General features: G+C 47.5%; 1 protein-coding gene and 1 long non-coding RNA gene across 10 annotated transcripts in view; one reads left to right on the top strand and one right to left on the bottom strand.

The window, feature by feature from the left end:
* FBH1 (F-box DNA helicase 1) overlaps window positions 1–20,252 on the bottom strand; it is a 48,406-nt gene that overhangs the window by 5,648 nt on the left and 22,506 nt on the right. For 8 of the 9 annotated variants that reach the window (XM_049624573.1, XM_049624575.1, XM_049624579.1 and 5 more), the window contains 11 exons: window positions 18,846–19,014; window positions 17,906–18,128; window positions 17,043–17,130; window positions 16,872–16,958; window positions 16,036–16,172; window positions 14,007–14,106; window positions 13,794–13,915; window positions 11,707–11,782; window positions 10,922–11,119; window positions 10,320–10,445; window positions 8,708–8,814 (listed from right to left, as the gene is read on the bottom strand). In XM_049624573.1, the coding sequence (XP_049480530.1) occupies window positions 8,708–8,814; window positions 10,320–10,445; window positions 10,922–11,119; window positions 11,707–11,782; window positions 13,794–13,915; window positions 14,007–14,106; window positions 16,036–16,172; window positions 16,872–16,958; window positions 17,043–17,130; window positions 17,906–18,128; window positions 18,846–19,014 (1,433 nt within the window). The remainder of the gene's footprint in view (window positions 1–8,707; window positions 8,815–10,319; window positions 10,446–10,921; window positions 11,120–11,706; window positions 11,783–13,793; window positions 13,916–14,006; window positions 14,107–16,035; window positions 16,173–16,871; window positions 16,959–17,042; window positions 17,131–17,905; window positions 18,129–18,845; window positions 19,015–20,252) is intronic. The other variant, XM_049624576.1, reaches the window with a different exon arrangement.
* Window positions 1,309–1,710, top strand: LOC125918585 (uncharacterized). Its single transcript, XR_007456490.1, has 2 exons — window positions 1,309–1,383; window positions 1,634–1,710. It is a non-coding gene; the product is annotated as an uncharacterized LOC125918585 (long non-coding RNA).

The raw sequence follows: 20,252 nt of genomic DNA, 5'->3' as shown, positions 1-20,252 counted from the left end.
TTCAATCTGAAATTCCTTATGAAAAGTTCCAGCAAAGCAGATTTAAAAAAAGATACGTAAACAATTAGGCCAAGTTTGTCAAATGTGGACTTATTTTACAAGCAAAGTAGTCTTAAATTGCGAAACTACGGGACTCATCACTCTCTTACCGAATCCACAGGCCCCACCTACCCGCTGTCAGCAAGGACAACATCCGAAAGAAACCCACTTGCAACAGCAGCCGGCCTCTGACAGACCCGAACCTACCTCAGGAGGACTGGTCTGAAGCTACCCAGCTACAAGGCTTCCATAAGGCTCAGATGAAATAAGACCAAATATGGTACAACAACGAATAATCAAGGAACAAAACTCTTGCTAATGCAGGATGTTGGGTTTCAACATGGAACTAAAGAATACGCCTACACAAGAGCAGGTTTCCATTCCTCTAACCGGGATCTCTGCCCCATTTCAGCAGAAAGTAAGAAGACGGGTCATCTTCCCAATTCCCTCAAGAGCGAAGAATGATCAAAAGACAGTGGGGATTGAAACCCAGAACAGAAGGGTTAACTGGACTACTAAGACAGCAGTGACCTCTAACCCCACCCCCACCCTTTTCTCATTTGCCTTTCAATTCTGGGACTTCCTTCCCTCTCACCTCCTTCCAGCAGGTGGCCTGAGGCTTGCTCTCCCATCACCCTGTATGGCTGCCTCTGGAAAAAACCCTCTCCCCACATCCGGCAGACGAACTTGGGTTTGGTTCATGTCTAGCATCTATTATCTATTGGGAGGAGACGGGAGGTCCCCAGCACGTGCTCTCTCAAGACACTGCTGAGCGGCAGGGGGCACTGGGAGCGCCCACATCCCATCATTCTAGCCAATACCTTGAAAGGTCAAACGTTTTCTCCCTTACCAGTCTGATTATTTTTGTTTGTGTTTCCTGGACCATGGCAGAGATTGCTTTTTTTTTTAAATCTGTTCACGGCCACCGGGGTTCCCTTTCTGTGAACTTCTCGTTTATATCTTGTGCCTATATGACTACTCGGCTGCCAGTTTCTGACAAACCTGTAGTTGTTCATGACCTCTGTCAGCCCTACTTCCTGCTGTTGCATAAGCTCCAGGAGGCCAGAGACCCAAGTGGCTCCCAGCCAGGCTCTTAGAACAGCAGCTCACTCGGCATCGCCAAACGGACAAAAGCGTCCCCCCCCCATCCTGTGGCAGTCTTTTATGTGAAGCAGCGGCTCGCACAGTGAAGGGCACCGGCCGGGATCACACTGCCCAGGCTTACAGCCCAGCCCCTCCACTCGCTACCTGTGTGTCTCTGAGCAAACGACTTAACCACTCTGTGCCTCCATTTCCGTATCTGGAAAATGGCAGAATGAGCATCTCAAAGGATGTTTTTTAAAGGTTCGTGAAATGTTAGGGGCGCCTGGTGGCGCAGTCGGTTAAGCGTCCGACTTCAGCCAGGTCACGATCTCGCGGTCTGTGAGTTCGAGCCCCGCATCAGGCTCTGGGCTGATGGCTCGGAGCCTGGAGCCTGTTTCCGATTCTGTGTCTCCCTCTCTCTGCCCCTCCCCAGTTCATGCTCTGTCTCTCTCTGTCCCAAAAATAAAATTTATAAAAAAAAAAAAAAAAAAACCGTTGAAAAAAAATAAAGGTTCGTGAAATGTTGGCTATTATTTTATCACACTGAAGTTTTACCTTTTGATGTAATCATAAATAGCTATTTTTTGACTTCCTATTTCTATGTCAAGCTTATTAAGAAAACCCTCCTCACCTAAGATATTTTTCTAACATTTCTAAAATTTTTCTTTTTTTTTTTTTAATCAGACAGATAGAAGTATGTTTTTTCCTTCTTACATTTAGATCTTTAATCCAGTTGGAATTTATTATGAGGACATAAAGAATTTAACTTGACTCTTTCCATATGGAAAGCCAACTGCCCCAACACTGCTGGTTGACTAGAACATTCTTTCCCTATCCATCTGCAATCCCTGTTTGTTTTTTTAAGTTTTTTTTAATGTTTACTTATTTTTGAGAGAGAGAGAGACAAAGAGTAAGCAGGGAAGGGGCAGAGAGAGAGAGAGAGAGAGAGAGAGACATGAATCCAAAGCAGGCTTCAAGGGCTTGAACTCACGGACCACGAGATCACAACTTGAGCCAAAGTCAGATGCTTAACCAACTGAGCCACCAAATGGCCCCTTACCATTTTTTTTTAAGTTTACTTATTTTTGAGAGAGAGAGAGAACCCAAGCAGGCCCGTGCTGTCTGCACAGAGCCAGAGATGGGGCTCAACTCCACGAACAATGAGATCATGACCTGATACGGAAATCAAGAGTTGGACATTCAACCGATGCAGTCACCCAGGTGCGCCTGTAATCCCTAGCTATTACATATGATGTTCCCACACATCCACATGACTTTCTGGGGACTCCCACTGATCTCTCTCTTCTGGCACCAACACCAGACTGCCTAAATTTTTATACTTAGAATATCCATCCACAAGTCCCCACACCAGTTCTTCCCAAGTTGGCTATTTTGGGGCTATCACTCTTCCATATGAATTTTAGAATCAGTTTATCAAATTCTAACAGGATTAAGTCCTATTGGGCACTGAGCATACCCCTTAGGGAGAAATTCCATTTCCAATCCATAAATAGGATCACTTTTTTTAATACAATTTATTGTCAAGTTAGTTAACATACAGTGTACGTAGTGTGCTCTTGGCTTCAGGAGTAGATTCCCATGATTCATCACTTACATACAACAGTGGTCATCCCAACAAGTGCCCTCCTCAAAACAAACACACAAAAAAACATAAATAGGATCTTTAAGATGCAGAGGGACCCCACTGGGCAAAAGAGTCATTTCAAGGTCCAGCAATTGCTAAAAGCTAAAAAAATAAAACCAACTTTTAAAATCCCAAACAAGACAAAGAAATCTTTCCATATAGATGATTAGTTTGAAAACAGTCACGGGCGCACCGAGAGGCACAGTGCTATAGCGGGATAGAGACAAGTGTCCATCTGGCCCGAACCGGGATTCCATGGCACACGTACATGAGGCCGACTCCTCAACTCCCCAGATCTTGCTGGTGGATCTAAAACTGCCTAAAAGCTTCCCTCTGAGACCATAAATTCCACGAGACCGTGGAGCGCATTACTCACTTTGTTACCCCTACCCCTCTGCACATTAACAGGAGCTCCATACATCTAGTCTGTCATCAAAGTGAACAAGTGAATCAAACCACCTGGGGCACCTGTCTGGTTCAGTCAGTAAAGCATCCAACTCTCGACCTCAGGGCTCTGTGTTCAAGCCCCACGCTGGGAACGGAGCCTACTTTAAAAAACAAAAAGCTGACTCCCCTCTTCAGTGACATCTTGGGTCTCCAAGGCTGCCACAGGCATGAAGACCAGGGGCTGCTGGGAAGCACGGCCACCGGAGGAGCTGCCAAGGGCTTACACCAAACCGTGTCAAGGGCCGACAACAGGACTACGGCCAGCTGTTGAGAACTATCCCAAGGAGGAAAAGCAAAATCCAACCCCACGGCTTCCTCTGAACCCCTGGCCTTCAGGAACCCAAAGGCACGGGACACCACTGCCTACACATCCCTCCCTTAAGCGATGCCAGGCTGTTTGGGTTCTAGATGCACTGGCTCCTGGCCGGCAGTCAGGTCCTCGGCTTACAAAGGGCCGAACATATATCCCTCGCCAAGGATTTCCCAAGGGCGGTCCTGTCACCGTCCTCACTGCACAGGTGAGGCATGGGAGTTGAGAAATGAGGTCACTTACGCAGAAGATCAGAGAGTTGACCACAGCAGATGTGGGGCCCAGGGCCGGTGGTCTTCCAGCAGCAGTCAGAGGTCCCTCCTAGGAAGTGGCGATACAGAGCTACACGACAAGCACGTGACGACGGCAGCACTTCAGTCGTGTAAAAAGCACGCCGAGTACCGCTGACGGAGCGAGTGCGTCCCTGCCCCGACCACCGTGCCTCTCCTCTAACGCTGGCTCTCCCCTCGACGCCTCCCTCCTGGAGCTCCGCGTCTCTGAGGGCCCCCGTGCCCCCCCTCCAATACAGCCCCCCTCGGGCCGCGTGGCGCTCCTCTAACCTCTCCTCCGAGGCGCCGTGATTGCTGCGGGGCCAGGTTTACAGATTAGGAAACAGAAGCACAGAGCGTGCGTGACGCGCCCACCTAGTGCCCGGGCGGGAGAGCTGGGATGTGCACGGAGGCGGTCTGACCTGGGGCCGTGGACTCAGGCCCGGCCTCACAGCAGGAAGGACGCTGCTTCCGCCCAGCGGACGAGCATTGAGCACCAACTCCGTGCCACGCACCGTTCTGAGCACGTGCCTGTGCGGCTTGGAGTAAGCATCGCGGGGCCGGGGGGCCGACAGTGGTCCCTGAGCGGCCGGCCCAGCTGCACGACGCCTCATTCAATGAGGCGATGACTCCCTTCACTTCCTCAAGAGTTAAAGAAACAAAGCAACAAAAAAGGCTTCTGCTGATCAGCTAGATTTTCCAAGGGGGCAGAGGAAAAGGAGGGTTCGAAGGACCACAATGGCCTCCCAGCCCAGGTAGCAGGAAACAGCGGCTCACTTCTGTTCTAAAGCCTCCGCAGGCAGGACTCTACTGTTCACGTGCTCTCTTAGTCTATAACTATCGCCCTGCTTCCCCACAGCCTTCCTCTCTGAGCAGAGGGGGGATGTAGCCACTTCCAGAGAGGATGTCCCCAAACAAAGTCCTAAGTTGTGACAGAAAGCAGAAGCATTTCCTCTCACGCAAGGGCCCTCAAACTCCAATATCTGTTCACACAGACGGGCCGTATTTCGGGCGTTTCCTCAGAGCAGTTCTGCGAGCAACAGATGTCTTCCAGCCCAGTCTCAGTAAAGACGGAAGTATTTCTCTAGACTCCGTATCCTTCTCCTCATGGGGGAAAACTCACGTTCTCCATAAAATGTATGCCATAACCAACAGATAAGCGTCCAGTTAGCTTTAAAAAGCCTTCTGACTCTTGTTCGTAACTGGTGGACTGTAAGGGCTACAGCCACTGTGAAGAATTTGGCAGGATCTACAAAAATCTCACGTCCGTTTACCCTTTACATAGAAACTGAGATTCTAGAACGCATTCCCCAAGACGCACTGGTAAAACAGAAAATGACTTGTGCCTAGGATTATGCCTCGTGGTATTAATATTCAAAGCAAAAGACTGGAAGGAACTCGGTAGCCATTAGTCAGGGACTGTATCAGTCATGACACACCGACCCAGAGACTACTACTCAGCTGTCTCAAGGGTTGGGAGAGAGTTTCATGAACTAATAAGAATGAGTGATCTCCGCACACATTTCTCAGTGACAAAGCAAAGTTCAGATCATTAGATAGAGGATGTTACCTTTCAAGAAAAAAAGAGAATAGAAACATTTATACATATTTGCCGATACTTGCAAAAAGAAACACCACGGGATGAATCAAAAATGAATTTTAAAAAACAGCGATGGGGTGCCTGAGTGGCTTGGTTGGTTGAGTGTCTGGCTCTTGGGTTCAAGGTCCAAGCTGGGCTCTACGCTGACTGTGTAGAGGCTGCTTGGGATTCTCTCTCTCCCCCTCTCTCCCTGCCCCTCCCCTGCTCGTGCTCGGTCTCTCTCAGAATAAACTTTAAAACAAATTTTAAAAGTAATAATAATAAATCATAGCCATAATGATGGAAGGAGAGATTCTGGCGGGACAAAGACAGAATGAGACTTTTAACACTTTTTACAAAGTTTGCCTTCGGAGACGTAAGTGTTTCACGTATTCAAAAAAAAAAACAAATCAAAAAGAAGCAAAGCAATCCTTGTAGAGACAGTAAGCAAACAGAGGTTACCTAATTGTAACCAAATTGCTGGATCTGACCACAGGGGAAAATGGACTTCCTTCAAGTGCCCTCAGAACATGGTAACAGCACATCTTTAGTGGGATTTGGAGAAAGAGAGCTCTTAGAAAATCTTAAATTCCACTCAGTACTCTGTTAATAATAATACTAGTGTCGTTTTACAACTTTTATATACAGTAGAATGGCGTAAATAACCAATAAATACTGTTATGAACCGAGATCCATACGAGCCCACAAGAAAGCAAATCTAGCATGTGGAACATTCTGTAGGACAAGTGGCTCAGAGACAGAAGCATTAAAGAAAGGAGGGGTCTTAGATTGTTCTGAATTATGAAACTTAAGAGACCTCACAACCAAAGCTTAATGTGGACTCTGATTTGAACAAACCAACTCAAAAAAGGCATTTTTGAGACAATCACAAAAGTATGATTATGGACTGGGTGGCAGAGGCCACGTGGAATTGCTATAAATTTTACAAGTTATGCCAATAGCACTGTAATTATGAAAAAAAATCCATTTTTAGAGACATGCTCTAACTACATATACATATGATTTGTATATGGTAATTGTAGAGGTGCATACTCCAAATATGTATATGTATGATTTGAATATGGTAACTCAATTTATTATTTTCTTGACTTTTGAGTATCTCAGAATTTTCATAAGTTAAAAAAAATCCCATTTAATACATGTGAAATATCACCGCTCTATAACACTTCCACTAAAAGTTACCAATGTGACAATTTGCTTTTGTTCTAAATCCAACCACCAGTGCAGCTATTTCTAGGAGAAAACTACACCATAGGTTCTAAAAAAAATACTTACGATCAAAATTTACACAAAAACTCATGTAACAGGTAGAGATTATTTGTACATAAAAATTATTACAGTTAACCCCTGAGCAACTCTGAAATGCATGGGTCTACTTATACATGCATTTTATATAGTATTGTGCTGTAAATGTTATTTTCCCTTCCTTACAATTTTCATTTAACTTACTTTATCTTAAGAAAATCATGTATTGGGGGGGCGCCTGGGTGGCTCAGTCGGTTAAGTGTCCAACTTCAGTTCAGGTCATGACCTCACGGTTTGGGAGTTCAAGCCCCACATTGGGCTCTGTGCTGACAGCTCAGAGCTTGGAGCCTGCTTCAGATTCTGTGTCTCCCTCTCTCTCTGCACCCCACCCCCCAACTCATGCTCTCTCTCTCTCTCTCTCTCTCAAAAATAAATAAACACTAAAAAAAAAAGTTTTGGGGGAGTCTAAAGCTATACACAGATTTTCAATGGTGTGGGGTATGGGAGGGGTGGGGGTGGGGTGCTCGGTGCCCTTAACCCCAGTGTTGTTCAGCATCCAATGCGTTTCTACTTCCTCCCCGGGTACTGGTTTAGACATCAAGAAAAGCCACACTTATCTGTCAACCATGGGGCCAAATCCAGCCCAGTGCCTGCTGTAAATAAAGTTTTATTGGGACACGGCCACATCATTCACTACTGAACTGCCTGTGGCTGCTCTCGTGCTCTGACAGCAGAGTGGAGCAGATTAAACAGAGATCCTATGGCCTCAAAGCCTGAACTATTTACTGTCTGGCCCTTCACAGAAAAAGTGTGCAAAGGTCTGCTCCAGGTCATCTCTAGAAACCAATCAGGATGCCATCAAAAAAAGGGCTCTTGCTCTGAGCTCCGACACGCGAGCGGGTCACACACGGTGAGACCCGGGTGAGGCAACGCCACGTGGGGAACACGCAGCTGACTTCAAATTCCAGATGCATTCTTAGGGCCAAATGGGCCCGAGGGGCTCCAAGGAAAAAGGACAAGGAGGCTTGAAAGACAAAAGTACTATGAAAATGCAAAGTGATCAGTCTTATGCAAGAAGCTTTAGCTGTCGTCATGGGTCAGAGTATGGATCTGCAAAGTTTCAAGCTGGAAGGCTCAGACCATCTCCCTCAAGTATGTGAAGAGAAATCCTACGTGTTGTCTTGTTTACCATCTGTCTCTTCACCTAGAAATCGGGCTCTGGGAGGGCAGCGATCCCCTCGCCCACCACCCCACCCCCGGTGCCTCGAAATGGGCATCTCTGAACATCAGGGTTCTGTGTTTCCACCACTTAACAACGCAAGGACTTTGACCGCCATTTACTGAAAACTGACTACCCCTCCACACCTCTGCCCGCCCCGAGGTTCAAAGCCGTTGGTGGCAATGCTTAGATTCTACAGCTCCAAATATTCTCACCACCCTGACAGAGCATGAAATACGGCGCTTGGACTAACTCATCCTGCTCTATAAAATCCTTTCTGTTCTGGAGAGCGCGAAGAAGGAAAGAGTATTTATAAGCTAACACCTGAAACTTAAGCGTAAAAATTAAGTATCTTTGGTTCAGGGAAAGATGGACTACTACTCAAAGCAGTGACTTAGAGCTCAAATTTCTGGTGTAGTTTCCAACAGGGTTGAAGAGATGAAATGGTTTATGTTCCGACCTGTGAAAGGCAGCAAAGAGTCAGAAATCAAGAAGGTGGGGAGCAGGTTGGTCTGTAAGGGGTGAAGACTGAGCACCGACCTTTTCTGGCATCTCAGCCCCACCCCTCCCTGGGAGGGGGGAGGTGCCTGAATATTCATGCTCCCCTGCTGAGGACATATTCCTTCCAAGCCGGCCAGGGAAGGGGAGGAAGGAAGTGCAGACACAGAAAACACTCTTGCTGGTGTTTTCCCAAGAGCCACGAGCCCCTGTGCGCTGGAGCGAGAGGAGCCCTTCTCTTCCCGCTCAGGAGCCTGAACCAAAGGCCTTCACAGGCCACAGACTGACCCCTCGTTCAAACGCATAAACTGTGAATGTCGCTAAGTTAACTTATGCTACTGGTTCCTCTTACCCCAGCTAAAGTCAAGATGTTCTCCAAGGACTTGGTCATGATGAGACGCTTCTTGGCACGAGTTACCGCGACATACAGTAAATTCCATTCATCCTCAGAAAACGACTCTGAAGAAAGTAAAGGGAAGAAGTGGATCAACTCAAAAGCCTGCTTACGACAATGTACGTCTTCATCTAAATGTTTACCACCCCTCCATGCTCCCCCACTAAGAAAAACCACTCAAGACCGGCTGGCCGTATACACAAAATTTTCCTACAAATACCACCTCCAAAAACAAACAAAGACCTAAAAGACTTGTGGCACGAAACGCCAAGTTTTAATTTGTGCGGCTGCTGGTACATCCCAGGATCCTGCTCACTAGTTACTCATCACCCGTGCTGTGCCGGGTGCATGTTTTCATCCACTCTCCCAGTTCCCTTCATGACAGCCAGGTGGCACTGATGGGGGAAACTGAGGCTCACAGAGTTCGAGTCACTTTGACACACAGGCCAAGGCTAATAAGCAAGTGCCCAGGAGCCGAACCCAATGCTACTTATCTCCAAAGCCCACATTCTTTCCTTTTCCTGACACCGTCCGCCTCCCTTACTCAGTCTAAGCTGGAAACGTCTTGGGCTGGCACCCGACGAGCAGGGAAGAATCACACATTACGAGGCTTTCCCGCCTGCCTGAAGCCACTCCCCTCACATTCACAACAGCCAACACGATGCTGGGAGCTCGGTACCGAGCGGCTGAGGTGTCAGTACGTGTTAGGCTGTTACACTGTGTGCCTTAAATGGGTAGACTGTATAGTATGTGAATTACAACTCGATAAAGCTGTTACAGAAAAACCAAAAACACACATACGGGTTCAATGACCAGCAAGGGGAAAAAAAAAAAAAAAACAAACAGTAGCATATTAAGTAAACTCTTCTTCCCCAGTATCGAGCCACTCTTATCTCTCAAGGGCCCTTCCTTGCCTCCCTCTGCTCTAATTTATCTTCAACACCACGTCTTTCTATAACCTAACGAATATATTCATGGGAGATAAGGAGTTTCTAGTATTTCTATTTGCACCCCACCGATGTACCCTATGCCCCAGATTCAGAGTTCACAGTTAATGAAGCGTTTGTTTGCAGAAAAACTTCACATGGTTTAATTCTACGATTCAAAACCATAATAACTGCACTGATGCTCAAAGCATAACAAATAGCCTTGAGTATAAATTTATATCAAAAGACAACACAAATTGCTTACTTTTTCACCTTTTAGGATTTCCTGGCCTCTTTAAGAAAAAGGGGATTTAATTTTAAAAAACAACACTTGGGTGAGCAGGTCACCTGTGTATGTTAAAGCTTAAATGAGGCTGGGCGTCGGGTATGCGGTGGTGAAAATCCCAGAGCTGAGAGCTGGTATGGGCAGAACAGGCCGGCCGTGGGCACAGCCATCCCGCCAGCAGCCCTGGGGGGTGGGCCAAAGATAGGCGTTTCGAAAAACACAGTACAACAATAAAAAACCACAGAAATGGAGCTGTTTTTCTTCTAGAAGGATCCTGCCCAGAGCCCATACCAGACAACAGAAAGCAGGCCATCCAGAGGAGGTGCCCAGCCCCCCCCCCCCCCCACAGGCTCCTCACCGACTCTGAAGTGGGGCAGCTGTGCAAGGTTGTGCCTGGCACAAGGCACTTTCACAAAATCGTCCAAAACGTGCACAGTGTCAAACTCCAAGCCTTTGGCTTTGTGTACAGTGCCCAAAATGTACTCTGGAACAAACAGAGAGCGTACGATTAGATGGGGGCCTGACAGGGGAAGGACCGAGACAGGAAAGGAAAAGCGTGCTCTCGCCGCTTTACTCCTAAAACCAACGTTCCCTCACCCGTATGTTGCTCGGCAGGGAAAGAGGAAACAACAGTCGGGGGAAAAAAAAAAAAGAGAGAGAAATAAAATGAGGGGATGTAGCAAATTCACTAAAGGCGAGCCAGTCCATCGGAATCACACCCCCGGGCCCACGGGGACCTGCCCACCCCCGGTCTGCCGGCGAAGGGGCAGAGGCCCACGGGAGCGCTGGGCGGCCAGCCCGGGCTCACACACAGGGCCCCCAACGAACAGCCCCTCTGCTCCCTTCCTCCCAGGAGGGGCCGGGAGCACAACACCCTCGTGGCCACACGGGATTGCATGCAGGAAGTCGAGCGCCCGACCCTCGTCCCGCCAGGACGAGAAGAGGCCGCGCCCTCCTTACCTGCGAAGTCCAGGTCTTCTATGTGACACTTCTCTATCCTCTCCACCAGTTCTGGAATCCTGATGTTATACTTCTCAACGACTGCAATCTTGGCCTCCAGCTCCTTATCCTCAGCCGCGGTCACATACCTCTTGAAGCCACTGAAGCCCTCCTTGTGCACCCATCTTCTAATAAACTTGTCTTTAATAACGAGGTTCTCTGAGGAGAACACGCACTCGGGTTAACACGACGGGGCCGCACTAGACTGCGGCATCGTAAGCAAACGTCTCGAAGCTGCGAGATCCGGGTTCTAGTCCCGACTGCATCACTAACCTGCTGTGTGACCCGGGGCAAGTCAAAAAGGACCTGTGCTCTAGCCTCTCTGTCTCCAAACCGAGGCTCAAGAGCCCTACCCTTGGCGTCCTTACCTACCTCACAGGGATGTGAAAAAGCGCAGGACGGGAAAGAAATGCGCTCCAGAGTGTTAGAAAGGATCGTGGGGGCCCATGCAGAGGTCTCGGCGGGTAAAGGTGCCAGGCACACAGAAAGATGGTGAGGGAAGACGGCCTGGGGGACCAACATTAGGCAGAAATTCAGACTCCTGAGAGAAGGGTCTGGAAAGAGCTCTCTGCACCTCTGGAAACAGGAGGCCTCAGGCATCCGGCTCTGGGTGGGAACAGAGCCACGCCTGCTCCATCCTTCTCCAGGGAAAACAAGAGTGCTGACTCAGAACACGCCCAGCCTTCTCCCATCCCTTGTCACTAGAGCACTTTGGTCCACTACACCACTGCCAGGAGGGTACTCACGTTTCTTCCGTTCTTCCTCTGGCTGAAGAAGGATCCAAATATCAATGATTCTGTCCAATCCAAATGATTTAATCCCCTGAAAAAGTTTTGTGGTGGGATTTTTGGTTTTTTTGTTGTTCTCCATGCGAGTTTGTTACTGTCATTGTTTTAACAAAACAAAGTAAAGCAAACATAGAGATGGGATTTGGGGGTGAGAGGTTTTCTTGGGAACGGATCCCAAGTTGCACCCCAAAGCACACAGACAGAACGCGGGAACCTTCATCAAGCACAGAAGCAATGGGATGTCACGCAGCCTGAACACTCAGGATTATCAAATGCTAAGTTCCGGCTGCCACCTCTAACTCTTCCGATGTTTAAAAAAAAAAAAGAGGGGGCAAGAACCTGCTGCACGTCGCTTTCTTGTCAAAAAGGGGCAATTTAAATTGTCTACCTTCCAGGGGTGCCTCAGTGGCTCAGTCAGTTAACCATCCGACTTTAGCTCAGGTCATGATCTCCTGGTTTGTGAGTTCAAGCTCCGCGTTGGGGTCTGACAACTCAGAGCCTGGAGCCTGCTTTGGATTCTGTGTCTCCCTCTCTCTCTGCCCCTTCCCTGCTCATGCGTGCTTGCTCACTCTCTCTCTTTCTCTCAAAAATAAACATACATTAAAAAAAAATTAAAAAAAAAAAATTATCTATCTTCTAGGGACAGGAACATGGCTATAATGAAAGATACAATAACGCCTGAATACAAAGTGTGGAGTATGAATATTTACCCCCTCTCTTTGGAGGAAAAAGCTACACTAGAGAATGTCTGCAGGCCCAACCTGTTGCGTGTTGTAAAAGGTTAGCTCCTGCAGGAGAGGGGCTGATCATATCGTAGTGTACCCCATTCTACCTAGCAGCACAAGCTCAGCACTGCCGGGGTACCCCAGCAGAGAAGAGAGCCACAACCAAGGCGCCACACTCCAAGGATGTGCCATCATTTTGGGAAGGGACACATAAGCCATTAACATAAAACAGAGACCAAAATAAGACAGTACGTGTTATAGTTGGAAGGCAGATGTGGTCAAAGGTGCTGACACACGCTTCAGACAGCTTGGGGGAGCGACAGAGGGACAAGAGCCGCTTACGGTCTACCATGCCCAGCATGGGCAACACTCCAGAAGTGCTATTTTCTTACAATAACAAAAATGCGTGAATTACACTATAACCACTAGATGAGATACTGTAGTCACTCCCGTAGCAACATGATAGAAAAGGAGCTTACGTGCGGAGTAAAAAAAATGCACGTTTTTATGTACACTATAATTGCAATATGTAGAAATGCATGTCTATAAAGACAAAGACATATGTAGCAAACTGAGAAGTAGTATCTGAAACACTGAGATTAAGGGTGATTTTTTCCCCCTTTAACTTCTAAAACTTCTGTAACTTGGCTATATAATCTTTATTAATAAAAAAGAAAACTGAACATCTTTTGATTACGATTCACTGACTCTAGTGAGGACCTACACATAGTAGGCCCTCAAAAACACTTTTTCATAAAAGGAGCAAATGTCTTTTAGTCAGCTAACTTTGCCTCCAAGAGTTAAAAATGTCGCACACGTGTCACTTAATCCTAACTTCCCCATGAAACAGGTAAAGGAAAGGCATTGTTTTTGTCTCAGAGATGGAGAGAACGAGGCACACAGAAATTGTGACTTGCCAGAAGCCACGCAAAGTTAGTGACAGAACCAGAGCTAGAACCCAGGTGTTCACACTGTCTACACTGGAGCCCGCCAGCACTCCCCAGCTGTGTTGGCAGCTCACTCGTTCTCAGGCTAATGAACAAAACACACACACTCGCAGGTAGCCAGCTGGCGGCCTCATTTGCACAGCCAAGATGAGAAGGGCCTTAATTTTTCAAGAAGTGGAAGGAAAGGTCCTCAGTCATCACTGAGTGTTTATAGGAACGTCCGGCTCACATAATCAGAACAGCCAGGGGCAAAGACTTTGGTCCCGGTGCAGGCAGTGCCCCAAACTTGCATAATAATCCTAATTAAGTTGACGGTTTTCATCGGCTATGTCTGTTTCTGAGCATGAAGCAGTCAACAGAAATTTACTCTTACCCCAATCAAATGTATCCTGGCAGGCACTTCTCCTTCGGTCACCCGCACGGCCTCATCAAACACATTGGCATTGGTCCGGGACAACAGAGCCACCTGCCCCTTTGTGTCACCTCTAATGCCACCTTTTGGGAGAGAGTACAAACTGTGGCAAATCCAAATAAACAGGAAAACTAATTTTTGTAGCAAATAAACAGAGAGTAACCGAAGCCTTACTCTGATGGTTTCCTCCGACCAAAGTCTTTTTCCTTACTCGCTTGCAGACATCCAAGATAGTAGCTCCCACATAAGCTATTTCTACACCAAATCTAAAACTCTGCGGGAAAACGACAAAACAAAAGGAGTCAACAACCCCTCCCTGAAGTACGTTAGCATGTTTCTATCACCACCGAGTCCCGGCCTTGCCAAACCCAACCGGTCACCCCCGACACCCTACCTGGAAAGGGGATGGGCCGATTCCCCACGGTAAGCCCACTAGGACTGGATGGAAGAATCTTAACAACCCAACCATCGCTGACTTGACTTCAAGCTTTCAGAATTGCATTTTTCCATCTCGAACCTTCAGGCTACCTATTTTTCTTTATTCCTTACCCCCAAATCCACACCTAGGAAATTCTCCCACCATGGGCTCTGTACTATTTTTCCCACCACGGCTACCAGCTCCACTCAGCTCAGCAACCCGAGCTTCCTGCTTCACCCCCTGGGTCTCTTCCTCCTGCTGCCAAGCGAGTCTCCATGCCTCTGACACATGACTCTTGCCCCGCACACTTTCACTGGGCCACACCCTGGCCACAAACACGGAAGAGCAGCACGTGAAGGAAAAGGTGATGCGTGCACTTTCAACATCCCTCACAGCCTTGATTCCTTTTATTCCCCAAGACCAGTGGAAAACTTTTAAGCAAATCTACCCTTCCTTCCAAATCAAATCTAATGAAAACGTGTAAACTACACAAAAGATGGAGGGAGGGCGGGGGGGCTTCTCCCCTTGCCTCGGAGACTCCCTAACATTAATTTAAAACCACGGCCCCACGCGGCCGGCCATCAGTAGTAGCTTCCCTTCTCAAGCATTCCCTGCACCTCCCTGCCTCCGCACACGGCAGAACAATTCCCCACCCTTCAAAACCTGGCCCCATACCCAACACTTCCTTGATCACTGCAACTAGAAAGACACCACTTGTCTCCAAACTCCTGTATTTATGTATGTATTGCCCTCTTCCAGGCATTTATGACTTAAACACACTACTACGTGCTTCGGTGAACGTCCAGAATGCTGTCGAAGGAAAACACGAGACTCTGAACAAATAATACTTGGCTGCTGCAGAACCATTCGGCGTGAGCCGTGCCCCAAAATCTAAAAATAAAATACCCGTGAATCCATATTGATGTAAACGACTGAATAACTAAGTGGGGGGAGAAGATAAAAATCTTCTTTCCAGAAGAAATCTAGACAGGTACTGGAAAAGGGAGGATCATTCGGGCTTTTTCAGACAACCAAGGACGCCACCAGTTGTCAGGCTGGCGGTGGCAGACAGGCGTTTTCCAAAATTTTCCTTTCACTTGAAAGCAGGGGTTTTCTCTTTGGCAACAAACATTTGTCAGCTGTTTTCCTTGAAGTCACAGCTCCCTCCGTTCATTTTTGAGAAAACGCCAAACACCCAAGTCTGTCAGCCGCTCTCTCGAGTCCCAGCGGCGCCACACACGACAGCAGGCCGCTGAGCTCACAACCCGCTCACAACAGCGCCCGTGCGTCAGGGCGGCACCGTGCGTCAGACGCGGCCGGCAGGCAAGCTCAGGCGTGCAGACGCACCTTACTCGCCCTCTGCGCTTCGTCATGCAGAATGCTGGGGACGTACCCAAGGGCCAGCAGTCAGTCACGTCTGCTGCGTCACCAGGGCACTCTCGAGTGAACCGCTTGTTTGCTTTACCCCAAGGGCGTCACAGGGAAGAATACGAAGACTGCCAGCACCATTTGGTGCCACCCCCTCGATTCACGGGAAGGCGCCGGCAGTGCGAGTGAGAACACGGTGACAGAGGCGCGTAACTTATGCAAACAGTTGGGACTCCGCAGGCCCCCTGAGCAGCACACGGCACCACGGCGGAGAAGCGAGGATTTGCTACACACCCTGCGCCCGACGGGAAACCCTGCGCGGTGCCTGGCGCACGGTAACCAGCGGAAAACGAGGCTGGGGAAGCGTCATGCTCGCTTATATGGTTCCGGGGACTCGGAAGCAGAGAGAGCGCTTACCTGTGTGAGATAGAAGACGTGCGTGTGAGGGACTGTAAACAGAGCATTGACCGCACCGCGGAAGGTATAGATCTGTTGATGTGGGTCCCCTACAAAGATTTTCCCACATGGCTGAGACAGAACTATGTTCATGATAGCTGCAACCAATAAGAGGCACGGTAAGAGAGCTGAAGGATGCCAACTCACAGAGCAAAAAGAAACCATATTTACACAGAAAAAGATGAAAATGCTTTATGAAACTAAGCCAGGGCACTCTGGACAACAGGGTTGTCTTTCCCTGCGGGATACGCAGGCAATGCAAAGAAACAACTGTATCGTGGACAAGAGAAACCGTTTCTAATCCTAGGAATGCAGATTATTTTTAGTCCCGGATAAGTGATGGAGTCTAAGAAACCACATTGGCAAATAAAAAAAATGAGACAAATTGCCTTCTCTATGATTATAACCCAAAGCTCAGAAAGGACCTACAAAGTCACACTGTTTTCTATCAGCCACTTGAAAACCACACAACGCAAACTTTCCACTCTGAGCTGACTGGCTGTGCCCACTCAGCAGGAGTCTAGGACCTGATCGCCTGATGACCTAGGCTTAGTCAACGTTTTAAGAATAACCAAAGCAAAACATTTACAGGAAAATAAATTTGCTCTCAGTGGGGGGAAGGACAAGTGCTGGAACCCAGAGTCAAATAATGAGGGATTTCCGCATGACTAAATTATCATCTGCTCCTCTTCTTTATGACAAATGAGAATAATCAACTTATTTCACATGTCCTCTTACATAATCGTGATGTTGTTTCTATGTGTTTGAGACTACTGATGTCCTGAATAGTTTATCACCTGGGGTACAGTCCTGGGCCTCATCCACAAAGATGGCGTCAAAAGAGGCAAGCAGAGGCTTGCTCAGCTGCCAGAGTTTCAAATAGCCTAAAAGAAGGGAGTAGCAGGAGTCAGAACCCGTAAGTGGAACAGTCACATTTAACAGATGTGGAGATCTGGGAACTGGCATACCATCGTGAGTCATTTGGTACGCCTCTTCTTTGCATTCCCCCAGCTTCCGCATGTTGTCCCAGAGTCGGCTTGCTTCAAGGACACCGTTCTAGAAAGCAAGTGATATGGCAAGTCATGGTTTAAGACCCTCGAAAAGACACCTCCTGAAATCACTTTCATTCCCATATACAGAGGTCAGAGCAAAGGCACCATCACAGCACGGTGAGCGGCAGTCACCTAACCTCCCTCTGGCTCCACGATAGCCTTTGGACAATGTCAAGTGCAGAGATGAGTAAGAAGCTGGGGCCATACCAAGCCCAGTGACAGAACATCGCAAAAAGAGCACAAGATCTGGGGGGGTGGGGGGGGGGGGGGGATAAAGAGCACAAGATCTGATGAACCAGAAAAAGCTGGACTAACTCTCTAGATTTATGACTGACCACTAAACCATACAAAGAATGGCTAATAATTAAAAAGACAATAAAAACGAGAAAAGTGATTCCCGATCTGTAGATTCTACATTCAGCAGACCCACTCACTACAAGCTCTCATAAACCCTGGGAGGATGCCACTACAGCAGAGGGATCTGCCGTCACAGCAGAACCGTGACAAAGACCTGGTCCGGGCTCCCGTGTCCCTGTGTCTGGGTGGGTATAAACCTCATCTGTCAAATAAAGAGGACCAGTGTGAAGATAAGTCTGTGAGTGCGCTTCACAGAAGACACCGCACACCTCATGGCTATCGAGGCAGGCCTGCAGTCTGACCCTCCACCTGGACTCCCTGCCAGCAGGTTCAAAGAAACGGAAGATAAGCAGGACACTGGATCATGTCAGCTCTGCTCATTTGTCCTAGACCCGTAATATGAAAAACAGTTAGATACTCACCAGCTTTTCACTCTGTTCAACCATGACTCTCTGTCCTTGGCTGTTCTTACACCAGATAGGCACGTGATCAATCGTCAGCTCTTCGTCAGCCGAGGCAAAGAAGTTTTCTAAAGTCTTACACACGAGCTTGGCCCTTATGAATCCACCTTTCCCTTCAGCAAGGACAGAATTGACCATGAAAGGGGTCAACTTGAAGAGATTCAATTTCTTCTTTAATTGGTACCTGGAATGCATACCCCAGATAAACAGTATTTGACTTTACTGGTAACATGGGATTTAGTGTCTCTCCACTACCCCAACCCCCTTCTCTACAGTGACACCACCTGGCCACCTGGAGTGTCACATATACATGAGGGGTAAAAGAAAAAAAAAAAAGTTAGAGAAGTTTAACAAGGTCCATGTAGGATTTGAAATGGCTTCACCAGGCTTTCAAAAATTCTCACACAATAACCAGAAAGAGGGAGTGGCTCAAGGCAGACACTATTACTCCATGGTGTGGACCAGACTCCAAGAGGTCTGGGGGGACACTCGAAGCTCCCTGAAGCCTTCACGTCTGATGGTATGCTAGTTCAGAGGCCCCCAGGAGGCCTGGGCAGAGTGCACTTCAGCTGAGATGTCCCCCCTCCCTCAGCCAAGGGAAACATGTCAGTCAGGATGGTGAAAGTCTGCACTTCAGACAAGTCATTTTGACTTTCTGTGCCTCAGCTCCAGAAGAAGGAGGATGCTCACCTCAGTAAGACACTAGTCTTTGCAAACAATATATTTTTACAGGGTAAAAGTAGAAATCACTAAATATCTTTGTATTCCCTGCCTTTGAATGGAGAGAAAAGCATTAAATTTTCTTAGTGCTGTTGTATACAAGTTCATATGTAACCATGATGATCACAATGGGAAAAACAGGAATTAGACACAACAATGACGGTGGCGACGCCATGCTCACTTCCGCCCGACGTGTCCATAGGCCATGGAATGAAAGGTTTTGCAGATGACATTGCTGGGGAAGACTAGCTCGGCCTGCTTTGCGATGCTCTTGTTGAATGTCACATACAGAAACCTGCTCTCAGACCACTTCTCAGCATACTTGACCAGGGTAGAGGTCTTCCCGGTGCCTGGGGAAGCCAAGAGGAAAGGAGGTGACCCTCTGACCAGGAAAAACTGTTCCGAAGGATGTCCTAATCAAGTCTTATCCATGCTTACCTTGCCTCTTGCCTGACACCAGACAGTGACAAGTTTCTCAATACTGGTAAAAACTAAAAAGGGTGCAGTGCAAAGAGGAGTGGATTCTAAGCCAGACTGACCTGGGCTGGGATCATGGCTCTGGCAGGTTCGAGCCGAGCACCTGACCTCACTGACCGTCACTCTGCTCCTCAGCCATGTGTGGGCAACACTGACTATGTAGGGTCTGGCAGGATAAAGATAACCATCAAAGATAATCCCAGCCGAGAAGTTCAGGAAGAGTAGCTATTGCTGGCGTAGGCATCAGTAATGTGTCAACAGCAAGAGCACGCAAGAGAGATTCAAGGATGCTTCTGGCCCGTTCTGAGCTCTCTAGTGTGCCCTGCCTCTCCACCGTTCACTCAGTTATTCAGTTACCATTCACTTCACAAGTACCTATGAGCACCTACTGCATGATCAGCTGTATGCTAAACACTGGGAGTATGTTAAAAAAAAAAAAAAAAACATAAAGCAAGGTTCCTGTATTATAATCTTGTTGGGAATACAATACTAACACAGTCGAAACAATTAGAACAAAATGAAAGTGTGACAACTCAGTAGACCAAAAAAGAATATGAATTTGGAAACAAAAAAATCTCACCTATAAAAGAAAAAAAGAGTAACTCTTTCCCTACCTAACAGGGCTACTGTGAAGATTAATGACACAGTGTGGAAGTATCTATAAAATGTCTGTGTTGGCTATACTTCTTATATAATCAGGTACCAAATAGTTAATACACATGATCAGTTGCTGTAAGAGTTCAGAGATCACGTAGGACTCAAATGGCTAAAGAAGGCTCCATCAGGAAGAAACGAAAATGACAGAGTCAAACACAGCAAAGAAGGGGGTGGGGGGGGAGCGAAGGGGAGGGGAAAAAGCATGTTCTGAGGAAGAAACAGATCCAGCTTTGAATTCTACCTCCTCCACTTATTTAACCTGGGGCAAGTCATTTTAATTTTTCTGAGCTTCAAATCCTTATCTATAAAACACAGATAACTAACCAGCCTTATGGAACATTGTTAGGATTCAGCACAGTGCCAGGCATTTGATGAATGGTTGCTGTTGTTTACAGTAGGATATTTAGGCAGAAAAGCAGCAGGAAGGAATCTCAGGTAGAGAAAACAATATGGG

Source organism: Panthera uncia, chromosome B4, assembly GCF_023721935.1.
Source record: "Panthera uncia isolate 11264 chromosome B4, Puncia_PCG_1.0, whole genome shotgun sequence".
In the NCBI taxonomy this organism is placed as follows: domain Eukaryota; kingdom Metazoa; phylum Chordata; class Mammalia; order Carnivora; family Felidae; genus Panthera; species Panthera uncia.
Note: the sequence above shows the minus strand (reverse complement) of the source record. Positions and strands in the feature narration are given on the sequence as shown.